This window comes from Sus scrofa, chromosome 13 (assembly GCF_000003025.6).
Source record: "Sus scrofa isolate TJ Tabasco breed Duroc chromosome 13, Sscrofa11.1, whole genome shotgun sequence".
NCBI lineage: Eukaryota > Metazoa > Chordata > Mammalia > Artiodactyla > Suidae > Sus > Sus scrofa.
The window spans coordinates 36,943,002-36,960,305 of NC_010455.5; the positions used below are offsets into that span (position 1 = coordinate 36,943,002).

The 17,304-nt window shown below is 40.7% G+C and overlaps 1 protein-coding gene across 4 annotated transcripts in view; it reads left to right on the plus strand.

Moving 5' to 3' along the window:
• The window catches only part of CACNA2D3 (calcium voltage-gated channel auxiliary subunit alpha2delta 3), an 802,825-nt gene that overhangs the window by 720,707 nt on the left and 64,814 nt on the right, over window positions 1-17,304 (plus strand). For all 4 annotated transcript variants that reach the window (XM_021068973.1, XM_021068975.1, XM_021068974.1 and 1 more), the window contains 4 exons: window positions 3,613-3,688; window positions 6,473-6,525; window positions 8,304-8,359; window positions 16,614-16,725. In XM_021068973.1, the coding sequence (XP_020924632.1) occupies window positions 3,613-3,688; window positions 6,473-6,525; window positions 8,304-8,359; window positions 16,614-16,725 (297 nt within the window). The remainder of the gene's footprint in view (window positions 1-3,612; window positions 3,689-6,472; window positions 6,526-8,303; window positions 8,360-16,613; window positions 16,726-17,304) is intronic.

A 17,304-nucleotide genomic window follows, 5' to 3' on the forward strand; every position in this document is an offset into this window, starting at 1 on the left:
CAAGTGAGAATTTTATGTTGCATCATATATGCCCATGAGCTAAGAACACCAGGAGGCCTATCCATCCTCCAGCCAGCTGGGTAAAGCATGAGTCAATTCCCATTGCATTTAACACCACCCCCATTAATTAATAATGGCAGTGAAAACCAGACTAATAAATTATAACAGCAGCTGCAGCCCTGACTTTTGTTGAATGCTTCCTCTGTACCAGGCACTGTGCTAAAGGCAATACATGTGTATTTCCTCAGTTAATCCTCACAACCCCAATATAAGGTAGCCATTATTCTCACTCTTTTGCAGATGAGGAAACTGAGGCACCAAAAGGTTGAAAAAAAAATTGAAATAAGTGGATGAGTTAAGATTTGAGCTCAGGTCATGACTCCAAAGATGGCTTGTTAATTATTAATTCACACTGCCAGTCACTTGAGCCTTTGGAAATAGCATAGCTTTAAGAGGCCAAGCTCTTGCAAAAAACAAAATTAGGCCTTCTATTGTAAGGTTGTAAGAAGGCTGGCACATAGCAAAGTATTTTTTGGTATACTTCTACATGCCTGATTATTGAAATCTCAGAATATATCTGGGAGTCTCTTTATAAGTGAAAAAAAATGAAGCCACAGAAGAAAGAAAGCAACCTGCTATGATTGCACTCTGAATAAATGTCAGAACCAAACCTTTAAGCCAAGGCCACACTGCATCCAAGTCTCTAAGACCCCAAGCACACTCATGTTCCACTCAACCCATGCTACCTCTCATGGGCTCCAGCCCAAATTCAAGCTGCAGAGACAGAGTTGGGCAGTAGGAAGAGGATAAAGCCAATAGGATTATTGCCAAATCCTAGAAAGCCCTTTTAGCAGCACCTGCAGAAATCTCCTATTGAGGATACAGACTGTGGTGTAGTGGGCCAGTCAGGGACCCATTAGAGTTGTCCTTTGTGGTCTGCAATTGATTTCATAGCCATGTTAGTGTCAGGACTCCATCAATGATGAGTGTCTCTGTGAGAAGTTTGTTAAGGGACTTCCTTGAACCAGATGCTTGGCTGGTTCATAGATTTCATTTCTGTCTCAATAAATATAGGTTTTGCTTGCATCTATTGGCAGCAAAAAACAGGAAGACAATCAACAAGACTACCAATGTCCAGGAGTTCCCGTCATGGCTCAGTGGTTAACGAATCCAACTAGGAACCATGAGGATGTGGGTTCGATCCCTGGCCTTACTCAGTGGGTTAAGGATCCGACATTGCCCTGATCTGTGGTGTAGGTCGCAGACATGGCTCGGATCCAGCATTGTTGTGGCTCTGGCATAGGCTGGCAGCTACAGCTCCGATTAGACCCCTCGCCTAGGAACCTCTATATGCCATAGGAGCTGCCCAAGAAATGGCAAAAAGACAAAAAAAAAAAAAAAAAAAAAAAAACAAAGACTACCAATGTCCTGATGAGGAAGAGGCTTTGAGGCCTTGCCAGGAGATTGTGTGACACTGGTACACTCTTGGGCTCTGCTGCCCATGGGTGCCTATGTGGTCCTGGTCAGGGGCTGGTATCCACCTTGATTTGGTCAAATGTGGCCAGTTTTCTACTTGGTACCCATAGATGCTCTTTGGTTGATCTGTGTGTGTGTGTGTGTGTGTGTGTGTGTGTGATCTCTAGTTTACTGTCCAGAGGAGGAAGCGTTCACATCTCATTTTGCAATTGACCTCTTCGATCTCAGTTATACCATGATCTATTCAAGATTCATGCAATCAGGCAATCATTCATTCATTTGACCTTTTAAAACCTAATACCTTCTCCATACTGGCTGCTGTGGGCATAGGTGGTGGGCGTAGGTGTGAAGAAGATCCAGCCCCAGTCCTGCAGCTTGGAACTTTTATTCTAGCGTACGTTTCCAGCACAGCATTAAGTATGCTCCACATTAAGCACTGCATTATTTCAGAAAGGGATTCCTGTAGGGAGAATTCCTTCTAGTCATTTAGAAGTTCATGTATTACAGTGTTAACATGCCATCTGGCAGCTGTTACTTGACTCAGGCTGGACTTTAAGTGTCTCTCCTTTGGGATGTGGGAATAGCAGTGTTGCTGGAATTCGGCCTCTCTCTGCTGGTGCCGAATTGAAACACAGAGTTTTGGGTAAAGTAGAGAAAAATAGCTTTATTGCTTTGCCAGGCAAAGAGGGTCACAGCAAGCTAATGCCCTAAAAACTGTGCCCCCCCCCCATTAGAAAGAATTGCAAGGAGTTTTATGGTAAAAAGGAGAAAAACAGGTTTTCAGATAGGAATCAGAATTGGAACAAACATGCATTCTTCTTTCTTTTGGGGGAATCTTACTCATCGAAGCTGAACCCAGGAGATCTTAGCATGGCATGATGGTGGTCTTCTGGGTTATTGCCTAGAATGACCATATTTGCAAAAAGGGCATCGTGATCAGAGATCAGAACAAACTAGGAAAGTTCCTGGAAAACACCATGTGCTAATAATAATCTTTAACCCCCAGGCAATTGTGCTCAAAGTGCCTAATCTTTAATTTACAGATGATTGTGTTTAGGGTGCACTTAAGTCAGGGAGAAGGACAAGGAAGGACTCTGAGCTGTTCAATTTTAAAGTATTCATTTCTAGAAGAAGCATAAGGAATATAACTTTTCTCTTAGGTGTATAAGATGCCTATATTATTATGTGTATCCCTTGAGAGGGAACCAGGATCCTGCCCCAAGGCTGTACTATTGTTGCTTGACTGTTCCTCCCTGGTCTTTGCATCCCTTCCTTCCCTGATCAACAACTGTCTGAACCTGACCCTAGGAACTCAGGGAAGGTCATGGTGGCTGAATGAGGCCCATTTTCTAAGAACAAGAAATGGGGGACAGAGAAAGGCATTTTCTCCCAGGAGCCTCGTAGGGCTATTCTCGTTTTCAGTGGGAGGAGGAGGTGGGTCAGGGAGGATGAAGTGCATGTCTCCTTTGGGATAAGATGTTTGCTCTACTGAAAAGCTCTTAACTGCTGCCAGAAATTGCCATTCTATTTCATTTTGTAAAGTTGTTCATAGGAAACTAAAATATCTGGAAAAATTATAAAGTAAAACATCTTTGCAACTGAGTAAATGTCATAACTGGGATGAGAGCTATATTTTTATCACCATTAAAGAAAAAAATGTTTCCTTTCTTCTTTCATAAACCACACTGTTTTCAAAAGTAAGAATATGCTCCCTGCCCTGATGATGGGAATGGAGGATGGGGGATTAGAACCAATGAGCCAGCTGGTTTCCAACAAAGTGTCAAAGTGCCAGACTTATCTTGAGCCAAGCCTATTTCCTGTGCTTAAATGTGACAGAGGATCCTTCTATTTCTCAACCCAAATTGGCCCTACTCAGCTCTCCTTGACCTTGGAGACACGGTTCACATGGATTCAGTTGGGGGCCCAGAATTCAGTTAGGAGTATCCTGGTCCATGCACGTCATTCTTGGTCAGACAAATGACTCTTCTGCCAAGTTAGGGGTTTTCTCCTTCCCCCTCCCCATCTTTGCTTTGGATGGTTGTGTTGGTGACTGTTCACCTTGCTGATTGGTCCACAGCAGCATCTGGTTCTCGTGTTTTCCCATTTAGTGAAGCTCCTTTCTGTTCTCTCCTATAGAATTACCCTTTATGACTATCAAGCCATGTGCAGAGCCAACAAGGAGAGCAGCGATGGTGCCCATGGTCTACTGGATGTAAGTACGCTGCTGTCACTCCACAAGCAGCTGCGCATTTCCCCGGGTGTGAGCATGGCTTTTTTTTTTTTTTTTTTTTTTTTTTTTTTGAGTCATCAAGTTTATCTGTTTCAAAACCATGATATTTAAATGTGTTTCCTATTTTACTGGCAAAGGAAAGTCACTTCTGTTTAAATCCAGTGATTATGTGAATAACCCAGGTCTAAAGTCTTCAATGGATTCATGCAGTTAACCCCCTTTTGATGGAGAGAAAAAGGGAATCTTGTCCATGCTTTCATTCTCAAATAAAAGAGAATTTGTCTTGGGTCAACAGAAATCTTCCTTTTGGTTTGTAATAGGGATGAGCAAATCCACATTTTGATCATATTCTCTAATCTAATCCTTCTGTTGCTTTTCACATCATTTTCCCTGGAACTGATTTAATCAATGGTGTCAAAGTCGAAGATCAATCAACATAGCTTTGTATCATTAGAAACTGGCTGTCAGATCACCAGATATTAACTTACAATGTACACTTAAAAATATAATTTACAGTGTGCAAGCAATGTGTTTGGCCACCAGTAACTCGAAAACACAGATAAAACAGATAAAGATACTTCAGCCTAGTCTGGCATATGGCTATAAATATAACCTTTACTTGTTATCATTTTGTAAATTTAACAGTTAACCTAAAATTTGGTTTGAAACACAAACTTTAAGAGCCATTTTGGCTTTACAGTATAAATACATACCTTCTCATTTGCAGATATAGTATCTTGCAAGGGGATTATTTAAAAACCAAATATTTAATAAAGTTCTCATATACTGAGGGAGCAAGAAGTGATTCTGAGCTGGAACATTCTGAGAGCAACTAGAAACTAAAAATTGGATGTTTTGAAAAATACTGCTTTTTAATGAGAATCAACATATCTTTCCAAACCCAACTTCTTTAACTTTAGCATGAATATTTCCAGACTTAAATGTTCCCAAGATATGTTTTTATCATTAGGCTTAAAAGCTCAATGGCTTTACTCTTTCGAATGCTAATATGCATTTAAATGTTTTAATCCTGTATTTACATAATCCCTTTGTTTATCCTGCTTTGAGCTGATTTCTGGCAGGGATTGCTGGAGTACCCTCCCCCACCCCAGCCCTCTGGGTGTGAGCTGCCCCTGTGCCTCAGCTCACCTCCCAAACCTCCTTAATCCTTTTATTCACTCTCTCCTCCTGCACTATGGAGGACCACTGAAAGGTCACTACCCATCCCAGCAAGTACAAAGACACAGAGCTGTCTTATGGTCTGCCCATCTTTTTTTTTTTTCCTTTTTTTAGAGCTGCACCTGCAGCATATGGAAATTCCCAGGCTAGGGGTCAAATCTGAGGTACAGCTGTTGGCCTAAACCACAGCCACAGCAATGCCGAATCCTAACACCCTGAACGAGACCAGGGATCAAACCTGCATCCTCGCAGATCCTAGTTGGGTTTGTTAACCACTGAGCCAGGAGAGAACTCCCCACCCTGGCTTTTTGAAAGGTGATTATTTTTCAAACCATAATAAATTTAATGGCAGAACCACAGGACCACATAGCTGCATTTGATTTTAGGGAATAGTTGATAGTTCACATCCTTATCTGACCCTAATGCTAAAAGCCCTCTGATTCGGGGATTGATGACACCATCAGAGCAAGAGATCCAGTCTGAAATCTGGGTGGGCTGGGGGTAACCCCAGTGGACTGTTGAAGTTGTTCTGTTCATTTGCTCACTGTCTTCAAATAGGGAAGTTTTAAAAATGGTCAGGGGTATAAATTGGTTCTTGTTTTATTTGAAACTGGATAATCCCCCCATTCCTAATTCTAGTCCTTATCATTAAAATGCTTAGAAGGTAAGATTAAGCAGCCACCACAGTCAGAAACCAGGATTAGGCATTTCAATTCCTTGCTACCTAAAGGCAACCACAAAAGGTTCTGAGATTTTTTTGGACCCACCACTTGGGGCCTGGGCTTTGCCAATGTAATTGCCTGTCTCTCAGGTCCACCCACCACTCACATATCTGGCATACCTAGGTACAAAGAACCGACTGAGGGAGAGACTTGGTATTTTCCAGAATTCAGGAAATTGAATTATCCACATAGGAAATATCATAGAGTAAACAATCCCACTGCTTTTTTTAATTAAAATATTCTGAAATAAAGATTAGGCTGTCAATGCCTTCTTTTATAGAGTGAAGGGGATTTTCTGCAAGGATAAAATCACATGTTTATATGGTTATCATTTTTTTCAAGTCCGAATATGTAAGTGTGAGAAAAGGCAGCTTAAATCCTACATAATTCATGGGCGGCATTAAAATCAAGTATGTGCAATTTTTGCTTAGTTCAGTGAATGACATACAGTGATGGAGAACAGGGAATCACCTTTCTGAGAGGCAGCCCTCTGAATTACCATTTGAAATTAGCTATATGATTCCAGCCCCTGAGCATTAGGCTGCGAAATATTAGCCCCTGGAGGGTAAAGGTTTAAGCATCATTTGCTGAACTTCCTTTTTCCTCCCAGAGATAACCCTTGTATTAGATCATGTTTATTTTACTTGTAAATCACATCTCACTACAGCGGAGTTCAAAGTTTTAAAATGTTAGTTTTGGGATACAGTATCCAACCATTTTCTTCTTTTAGCTAGAGCTTCACTGTTTTTCGAAACGATATCAATCTCTCTAGAAGAATAACATTATCTTTATATAAAGCCTTAGGTTAAACTACAAATTTTGTGTGTGATACATTGTCTTTAATGAACTGAATTCTCCTCTTCAGCCTTATAATGCCTTCCTTGCTGCCGTAAAATGGATAATGACAGAACTTGTCTTGTAAGTACGATTTGCTGCATTTGTAAAAGTGTTATTGCTTTTCTTTTTGTGTTACAAAGTGACTTGGGAGCATGTGCTTCATGCTCTCAATAACCATCAGATGATTCGTAATACTCTGTGATAACCTCATCCAACGTTTCAACATATTGAATGTTGAGTCTTTTATTAAGTTATTCATGGTCACTGCTTATGTCCTTATGTCACTGTTTAGCTGAGTAACAGCTTGCAATACACAAGCCAAATTTATTTATTGTGGTTACTGTTAAATTTAACATAGATGTCTGGCTGTTTTTAATGCAGCTTGGGTGGGCTGTGGTCAGTAGAACAAATTGCGGGGCTGTCCACTGTGCTACTTTGGATGTCTTGGCATGTGTAGGTGTGGGGGGCCTGTGCAGTCATGGGTCAGGGGTTTCTCAGGTGTGATTTAATTGTTTACCCTGTCAAATTACAGTCCTGCTGGATGCATCTGTGACTTAGGTCAGACTTGAAATGGCACAAAGATGAAAGGCTTAACTTCCAGATGAGCTATTGGCTACATTACAGAAACACTGTGTCACACAGAAGGGAGGAATTCCATGGACCAGCATGGAAACCAGATCATTCACACTGCACCAAACTCTTATTCTTATTTTCCCTGTAAAGTTCCAGAACTATGGGTTTAAGGTAGATTTCTTATGGTTTGATGAACAAACTGTCTTCTTTATTGCTTTAATGTAACCTATATTAACAGTTATAACTTCAAATGGGGAGTAAATTCTACATGTACATAAGAGACAGAAAATACAGATAATAATGGGATTTTTATTGTGAGCTGCTAGAGATAGCAGCCATGAATCTGAGAAGGAAATGACTGAATTTTGATCTATTTCCATTCATTTGGAGGATTTATACTACTTTTGCATTCTTTACTAGCATTTGAGAAATTGTGATTTTTGTAGAGTTGCATTGTGGCATAACTTCATAAAGTGGAGTTTGTACCATCTGCCCCCAGCACCCTGAGACTCCACACACAGCCCCACACTCATCTGAATATGTTTGTGTTGCAATGTAGATTTTGAAGGCATCCTTTATACTGAAGATCACAGTCTATGCAGAGAATATTCTATTTGTATTTCTGAACCAAGTCAGGGGAACCCCTGTGAATGTTGACTTTTTACTATAGACTCAGACAATAACAAGAAAACAATTTCAAAAAAAGAAAAAGAAAAGGAAAGGGGGAAAAAAAAGAGTTCCTGTTGTGGCTCAGTGGAAATGAATCTGACTAGTAACCATGAGGACACAGGTTTGATCTGGTGGGTTAAGGATCTGGTGTTATCATGAGCTGTGGTGTAGGTCGCAGACACGGCTCGGATCTGACATTGCTGTAGCTGTGGCGTAGGCCAGCAGCTACAGCTTGGATTAGACCCCTAGTCTGGGAATTTCCATATGCTGCAGGTGCAGCCCTAAGAAGGAAAAAAGAAAAAAGAAAAAAAAAAAAAAGAAAGAAAGAAAGAAAAAGAAAACAATTTCTACCCATGAAGCAAGGTATTTCTCAACAGAGTCCCCGAGTCTAAGTCACCTGATGTCAGGGTTTTGCTGCTATTGGTGAAAAAATGGTCATTCACAAGTCAGATAAAACCTAGTGAAAATTCAGTGGTAACTGAACTAATCGTGTTATCTCCAGATGATGATGTTATTCTTTCAAATGAGGTGAGTGATGCTGAATCACATAGAAAGTCATTATTCTATTCAGACTGTGAGTAACCAAGTAACATTGAAATTTCCCATCTCCTGTTTAGGTTCCTGGTGGAATTTAACCTCTGCAGTTGGTGGCACTCAGATATGACAGCTAAGGGTAAGCAGCAACTACCTTCCCTTTCCTAGCTCGGAGTTGGAAACTTGGGGTTTACTGATACTTTTAACAGGGATGTGCTCACATAAAACTACCCAGGACAAAGTGATGATTTTTTTTTCTCTCTGTCAGCAAAGGCATCCTTTGTATGAAGAGCAGCACCATTCAGCAGAAATTCCACAGGCTTCATTCAGCCCATGTTGAATGTACCCTTTGACTTATTTCCTCACCTAAAGCTTTGAGGTCATATACTGCCCAGGTGAATTCTTCAAAAGCTAGAGGGCAGTGCTGAAATCTAGGGGTGACAGACACATTGCCTTTCTCAGGTTGAATAGATGGATAGCCATTACCTTTTTACCATTACCTTCATAAAGTAGAAATCTGATCATATTTCTTTCTTGGATCATATTTCTCTGCTCAGAAACCATCAATGGGAGTTCCCTTCATGGTGCAGCAGAAAGGAGTCTGACTAGAATACCTGAGGAGGTGGGTTTGATCGCTGGCCTCGCTCAGAGGGTTAAGGATCTGGCGCTGCTGTGAGCTGTGGTGTAGGTCACAGACGCAGCTGGGATCCGGCATTGCTGTGACTGTGGTTTAGGCTGATGGCTACAGTTCCAATTGGACCTCTAGCCTGGGAACCTCCATGGGCCACAGGTGTGGCCCTAAAAAACCATCAATGACTTGAGCAGTAATTAGTAGAAACTATTATATGTCTGGGCTGTAGAGTTAGATTAGTATGGATTTGAGTGCTGGCTCTGAATGTTAAGTTAGCTGATCTCTACAAGGCTCAGTTTCCCCAGAATGGAGAAAATAATAAATAATATTTATCTCATGTCATTTGTGTACATGTGTGCATTTAATGTAAGATACATCATGATATATGCTGAATAGAACTGGAATATAGTAAGCCTTCTAAATGGTAGCTGTGATTAATTCATGATGGTGATTATGACAGTGTTGATCCTAAAAATAATGAAATATTGCCATTTGCAGCAATATGGATGGACCTGGAGAATATTATATTTAGTGAAGTAAGTTGGACAGAGAAAGACAGATACGATATGATACCACTTATATATGGAGTCTAAAAATAATACAAATTAATCTATATACAAAATAGAAACAGACAGACATAGGAAACAAACTTATGGCTTTTTTCTGTGCTCATTCATAGGAAGGCATAGAAAATACTTAGGAAATTTGGTAATATAGCAAGAAAAATAATATACAAAACTGTATATACTCCCCAAAGCCCCCAGTGCTTTGGGAGAAGGAGGATGTAGAGTTAAATCAGATCAGCCATCAGGCCAATGAAGAGTCTATAAGCAGGGATGAAAATATGAATTAGGAAGAGAAAACTCTCATATACCCCAAAGGAAATTTTACCTATAACACGAACCTGCTTCTCTTTAAAATTGTACATGATTTGAAAGCGAGAGATGAGTAGGAATTTAACTAATGGGTGCTTGTTGTCTTTTTCCAGTCATTTTTCTTATATGACTAACATGTCCATGATTTTACTATTATGGGTGAAAAAAAGATACATGAGATTAAAAGAGAGGAAAAAGAAGAAAGAAGTTCAGCAGAGGCCAAGAGAATGGATGGCAAATTGGTTAGATGGCTGCTCTCTCTGCAGCACCAGTGCCTGGGGACAAATCACCATAACCTCCCAGTCAGGCTTTGAACCTGGAAGGCTGGAGAGGCTGCTTATCTGGAGATAAAGGCCCTGGCCCTGAAGTCAGCCTTCCCCTGCCACTTGCTAGTTATGCTGCTTTGGATAAGTCACTTGGTTTCTTTGGGCTTTGATTTCCTTATTTGTTGATAGAGCTAACAATAGATGTGAAGCGGTAGTGAGCAGTGGGTTAAACCGTTCATGCAAAGCTCATGTGCAAGACAGGGCACAGAATAAGTTTCTGTGTGTGGTAGTTGGGGCTCCCATGTTAGGTGGTGGTGGCTGTTTTGGTAAGATGTCAGGCTCTTGCTGAGGACTGTGCCCCGTACAAGGGCAGTAGGCTGGTAATCTCCAGTGGTTCATTTTCTGGCATTCTTCTCATTCCCACATGCCTGCCCACCCTGGTTGAGGGGCTTTGGTGGTGAGCATGAGAGTGCCCCCTCTTCATGCCAACCTCCATTGCCACTTCCCCGATTCTCACCTTGGCCTGATTTCCTTCTCCAGGACCTGCTGCCCCAAACATCTGCCCTCACTCTTGTTTTGATCCTTGACTTTGGTTCTTAGTTGTTCAGTGTCTGATGCATACTGGTCCCTGTGATCTCTGCTTAAACTAGTAGTTTTCAACCTGAGGGTGATTTTGCTTCCAGGGGTCGTTTCAACCTCTGGAGACGTTTTTGGTTGTCACAACTGGAATTTGGAGAGAGCTGCTACTGGCATTTAATGGATAGGGGTCAGAGATGCTGCTAAACTCCCTTCAACACACAGAACAGCCCCTCACAACAAAGAATTATGCAACTAAGTATGTCAGTAGTGTCACTGAGGAGAAACCCTGGGTAGACCAAGGGGGTAGGTTAGAAGAGATGAATAAGGAAGGGAGATACCATCTTGTATTCATGACAGTCATAGAAACTTGCAAAGGTTCCTTTTTTTTTTTTTTTTTTTTTTTTTTTTGTCTGCACCCACATCTGCAGCATGTGGGTGGAAGTTTCCAGGCTAAGGATCGAACCTGTGCCTCAGCTGCAGCCTACACCACAGCTGTGGCAACAGTGGATCCTTAACCCACCATGCCACAAGGGAACTTCCAAAGGTTCCCATTTTGAAATTCCACATTCCTTCTCCTTTCTTCTATGAGGTAGCTAAAATTTTAGCTAAGAGGAATTATGTCATACTTCAGGTCTCTGTTTTCTGTCTTCAGAAGCTTTTTGAACCCTTAATAGATAATTTCAAATCCTTTCACACCATTGACAGACTGCACAAAAATCTTGTCAAATAGTTACATCATCTGCATGTGGTATGCTAGCATGCAGTGCTTTTCCCTTTGCAGAATGCTGGCAGTAGTTCTCTTCAGATCCTTTCAATGTCTCTGAGAGGAAGGGACTACTAGAATTTGTGACTGAACCTCTCTGAGTAACCTAAGTCAGACAGATAATAGATAATGGACTCAACCCTAAACCAAGACTGGCCATCTCCATTGGAAGATGGTGAGAGACACAGCTGACCTTCTGTGAATCCCTCGTTGAGCAAGCTGCTGGACGTGGACTGTCATTCAGACCTGCAGCCCCCTGCTGGGCATGGCTATGACTTTCTCCATTTTATAGATGAAAAAACTGATTCAGATGGGGGTAAAGGCACTTGCCTGCAGAACTGCTATCATCTGAATCTTTGTTAAAAGTAAATGTGAATCTCAGACCCAGGGTAAGCAGGGAAGAGTTCCAAGCCCCATAACAACATTGCCTTGCGAGGTTTCTTAGTTCTAAATTTACCCTTCACTCACTGGATAAAGACCCTGAACTGAGACATACATCTTTGTTTAGCTAAAAATGGAATCCATAATTACACTGTTTATCTGCTTCATTTCCTTAATGAAGGGGACTGTGGAAGGCCATTTCTGCTTGATTATCACAAAGGTATCATTTTGGCGAACTTGCACAAAGAGAATGGAGCTTGCTGGCACCCGGTTATGAATGGGGGTGCATTCCCAGAGACAAAAGAAGAGGAAAGCTTTTCAAATGGCAACTCTATTCATTCCTGATTGTCTGCACATAATTACTGTGAACCCAAGTCAGTTATTCTCATCAGGGACATTTGTTGCTAAGGGAAAATTAAAGAAATTCAATTGTGTGGATGCTCACTGGGGGCTTCATTGTGAGTGAACGATAGGTTCTGGCAGCTTCAGCCCGAGGCATCCAGTGTAACCAGCGTGGGAGGCAGACAGGGTGATGGCCAAGAGTGGAGGCTCTAGGATGTGACCATGTCCGTGCTCTTCTGGGCTCTGTAACATAGAGTCGTGTGACTGTGGGCAAGCAGTTCATTTCTCTGAGTTTTAGTCTCTTTGTAGAACTTGATAGCAGCAGAGCCTTGCTCCCTGTGTGGGGGTGAGGATCCCACCCATCAAAGGGTCTAACACAGTGTTTAGCATGTAGTAAGCACTTAGTGCGTATTGGTTACAAATGTGGTGGGGGGTGTTTTGCTCTTTAGGTAAATAATGATGGTTGTGATGAGTCACTTTCTGTGGGACTCCGCACAGGCTCTGTCTGCTTTCTGAACTCTTGTTTTCCCTTGTGGAAATATAAGGAATCAGTCTAGCTGAGCTCCATGAGCCTTGTGTCCCTACACCTTTGTAAGATAATGAGTTTCAAATGCCTGAGAGCCATTAGATAGCGGGCAGCCATAGTTACTGGTTTGAACTCCCATGGATAAACAGTAATGACTGGCAAATATATGTAGCATTTTCCATAGCACTCCAAACAAAGAAAGGTCTTCATAGTAAACTATGTTATTTAGATTAAATGTGGCCATGGTTTTATATGATAATTTGTATGTTTCCCCAAAGCACCAAGCAACTTCCAACCAATCTATAGCCATGCTGCAAATGAACTCAATTGTTTATCACCACATCCGTATGGGTACTCTGCAATTGTCAAGGAAACAAGAATTTCATCCTCAAAAGGGATCAGAGCCAAATGAGTCTCACCTGTGAGATTGTTGGACTCACTGTATTATAACTGGGCCCAGACAATCAGAATTAGAAATGGTGTAATTGTCAGTTATTTAAATCACATGTGCTGCCTATCTCAGCCTGCCCCAGAGACCTTTCTTCCCATTCTTCCATTGGCCAAACTTCATAGAGCAGTTAAAATATATATGGGCTGGCTCTGGTATATGGAATGACTGGCCAATGGGGACTTGCTGTATAGCACAGGGAAGTCTACCCAATATTCTGTGATAATCAATATGGGAAGAGAATCTAAAAAACAATGGATGTGTGTATATGTATAAATGAATCACTCTGTTGTACAGCAGAAATGATCACAATATTGTAAATCAACTATACTTCAATAAAACTAAAATATGAAATATACATATACACACACACATATACACACAAGACCCAGACATCCCAAGTTCAAATTTTGGCTCTCCCACATACTCACTGCATGAAGGGCAATTCACTTCATCCTCTCCTCCATTTGCTAATCTAATCTACAAAACAGCAATTGTTCCAATCTCATAGTTTAATTTTTTTTAAATTTTGTCATGTTTTACTATTTTTTTTTTAAGACTGCACCCACAGCACATGGAGGTTCCCAGGCTAGGGAACTGCCTACACCACAGCCACAGCAATGCACGATCCAAGGCGCATCTGAGACCTAACATCACAGTTCATGGCAACGCCAGATCCTTAACCCACTGAGTGAGGCCAGAGATTGAACCTTCGTCCTCATGGATGCTAGTCAGATGTGTTTCTTCCGAGCCATGACGGGAACTCTAGTCATGTTTTACTATTAAATAAAAAATACATGTAAAGCGGAATAACATCTGGCATGTAGTCATTTCTTAATAAATTTAGCTGTTACCATCATTGGATTATTATATGCCATCTGTATGCTTGTACTATATTCACTTATAATCTTTGCTTCTGTTTACTGAATCTTTATTTCAACTGACTCACTTTTGGAAATTTAAATAAACTAAATATCAAAAGGAAGCTTCTCAAATTAAAAGTCAGTATCGCTTGCCACACAGAGAAATCAATTGTAAAAATAAGAATCCTGGAAATAAAGTGTTATTGATTTGTAGTCAGAAACTCCCAGCTCCATATTTGGCCTCCCTAGACTCAAAGGAGAGAAGAGCAAATGAAAGAAAAATAAATGGAAAAAAAAAAAAAAAGATGGCACAAACTCTCAAGCATTAAACAAAGGTATCCCCCTGACAAAAATCAAGACATTGACAAAGAAATGGGAAGAGAACGATGTTCCTACCAAGTACCTCTGTGTTGTTACTGTTGGACCTGGGCTGCCTGAAATCAATCCTGTCTTCCACCCAAGGCAGGCAGTTTGCCATTAGGAACTCAGAGTTTCTCATTTCCTTTGTTTCTTTTAGTTGCCAGCAAAACACCATTCAAGAGAATTATTTACTCAGCAAGCATGTAAGGACATGTCCTGTGAGCTAGCACCACAGGGCCTGGGGATAGATGGTGTTCGGGACCTGGCCTGTGTGGGCATGAAGGTTACCAGCGCAGTCCCCTCAGTAGAGCCAGGATCAGAGAGGCAGCCATCATTCTAACCACACAGCAGTGGCTCAAAAAGGCCGACAATCTGAGGACTCAATGAAATAACACAGTGGAAGTCATGGTGGCAGAAGGCACATACACTTAAGTATCATTAGCAATGTCAGCCACTTTTCATGGATGAATTCATTTGATCCTCAAATGACCATGTGGAGTTGGTTCTGTTCTTCTCATTTTGCAGATGAGAACACTACAGTGCGGAGAAATTAAAAACCCACCTGATGTCACACAGCAGCAGCAGAATTCACAATACCCAGAATTTGTACTTTTAGCTGCTCTTCAATTAGCCTAACTCCTGGCATGTAGATGGAAACACAACTAGCTATTAATGAAGGCCATGTGTGGGTGTGTGTGAGTGTGTGTGCACATGTGTGTGAAAACTGCATGTGTGTCAGTCTGTTAAGAGCTGTACATATTTTAGTCTATTTATTCCTCAAAACAACCCTGTGAATTAGTGTGGGAATCTCCCGTTAATGTCAGTGATCAATTCCTGAAAATGATGTAATGCATTAAGAAAGCTGATTAAGTCTACTTCCTTTTGTTTTAAATGAGAAAAATTACAGTGTATTATGCTTCAACCCCAAACCTTCAATCAATTTCCCCCAAAAAATTAAAGCTTGGGAAAAACCTGGTATATGAAAGAACCACGTTAGGATATGGATGCTTAAAACATGGTTTCCTGATCACCCAACAATTACCTGGTTGTTACCAAACCGTTGTCTTGCATTCAATAACCATGTGATGGCTCAGTGCCTTCAGTCTCCCAGATGGGCATGCTATGAAACCTCTACTGGTGGTTCTGACATCCAAAGCAGTTGTATTTGGAATATAAATAGAACTTGAGACTGCCCACACATCATTTTGTTAAAATCCTATTGAGTTTTAGAGTTGAAAATGTAAATTACATATTATATGTAATATGTATGTGAGATATATATTTATAATTCTCTATAGACATCAGCCAAAAACTTTATGCAAAGTTTGGGTATTGGAAACCTATAAGCAGGCATTCTATTGGGCAAATGTTCATGAGTGAATATCCTGTGAAGAGTACCAGCACTGCTAGCATCTCCATTTTACAGAAGAGAATACTGAGGACTAGCCAAGGATAAGCTAAAAGCAGTGAAGCAGGAATTTGTACTCCAAACTTTGCTGACTTTCCCCTTTACCACCATGCTGTAGTATCTGTTATCATTGTCATCATCATTAATAGTTTCATTAGAATGCTAGCTTTATTTTTTGTTGCTATTGCTGTTATTACTATTATTATTAATTGACATTAGCACTCATTATGTTCCAAATACTGCAGTAAGTACTCAACATATATTACTTCATTGAATTCTCACTATAACCTCTAATAGAACTATATTATCCCTGATTTACAAATTTTAAAAATTGCCCACCAGGCACAATCTGTTTAAATGATTTAATCAACCACCAAGCCTTTACCAAGTACCTCTTATGTATTCATCCACATACCAGGGTTATTTAGCACTATCTTACTGGACAAGGAACTTCATAATAGTAGGATTAGGTTCATGGCTGTGTTTCAAAGACATTACGTATTTTACTATTCCATATTTCAATTTTGTTTCTGTAATAAAACCATGCAATTGTATCATGACCTTTATCTCACCCTAAATAATATGGTATAACTTGTATTTTATACATTTATCAGATATATATACATATATATGTTGTTTCTAAGTTCAAGTAAGTCTGAGGTCAGAGACCCGATGACTGATGTTGTCCCAGAAAGTAGAATTTCTGTGATGTATAAATGATAGTTGATCACTCCAACAGAACTGCTTGAGGAATTATAGCTTATAGAGTTGCTTGGCAGATGAAATCACTTGACTAATTAGAAAATAATGCATTATGCTGTGCCTAGAAAAATCACGGAGCAGCGGGAGCAGAACTGCGTTCTGAGTTACTGTGGACTGCCAGTCACAACAAAACCCGTGCCTTGTATTCTTTATCTTTTTTTTTTTTTTTTTTTTTCCTTATTCCTACAGCCCAGAAATTGAAACAGACCCTGGAGCCTTGTGATACTGAATATCCAGCGTTTGTCTCTGAGCGCACCATCAAGGAAACCTCAGGGAACATTGCTTGTGAAGACTGCTCCAAGTAAGCGCAGCCCCCACCCCTACCCCTTTCTGCTTAGTGTGGAACTTTCCTGGATGGGCTAGTGTGGCTGACAAGCACCAGATTATGCTGAGAGCTGGAAACATGGCTGCCCTCTTGTGTGAGAAAGTCTTTCCTTCAGCTTGAAAGAAACACCACTTGGCTTTGTTACATCATTTAGAATTGGGCAATCCTTCAAATGTATGAAAATACATCCTAGAATATAGGAGATTTTTTCCTGCAGTTTGTAGATGGTTGGAAAAAGTTCTAATTGGTGTGTTTCCAATTGACAGCAATTTCAGCTGTTTGGGAAAAGTTCTTCAGTGTTTTTATTGACGGCACTGAGCCTCCAGGAATCACCCAAATCTGACATATTGGAAATGATTTCTTGGTGGCTTAGTATATGAGTGTACCTGATTACTAATGAGGTTGGCCCTCTTTCACTGGTTTTATTTGTCATTTGAGGGTCTTGGCCTCTTCATTCCTGTTGGCAGTTCTCTGCCTGGTGGCAGATCTAGTCCTACTGATTTAGGCATTCTTTCTATATTTCAGGTACAATTTCTTTGCAGGTCTTATTAGGAA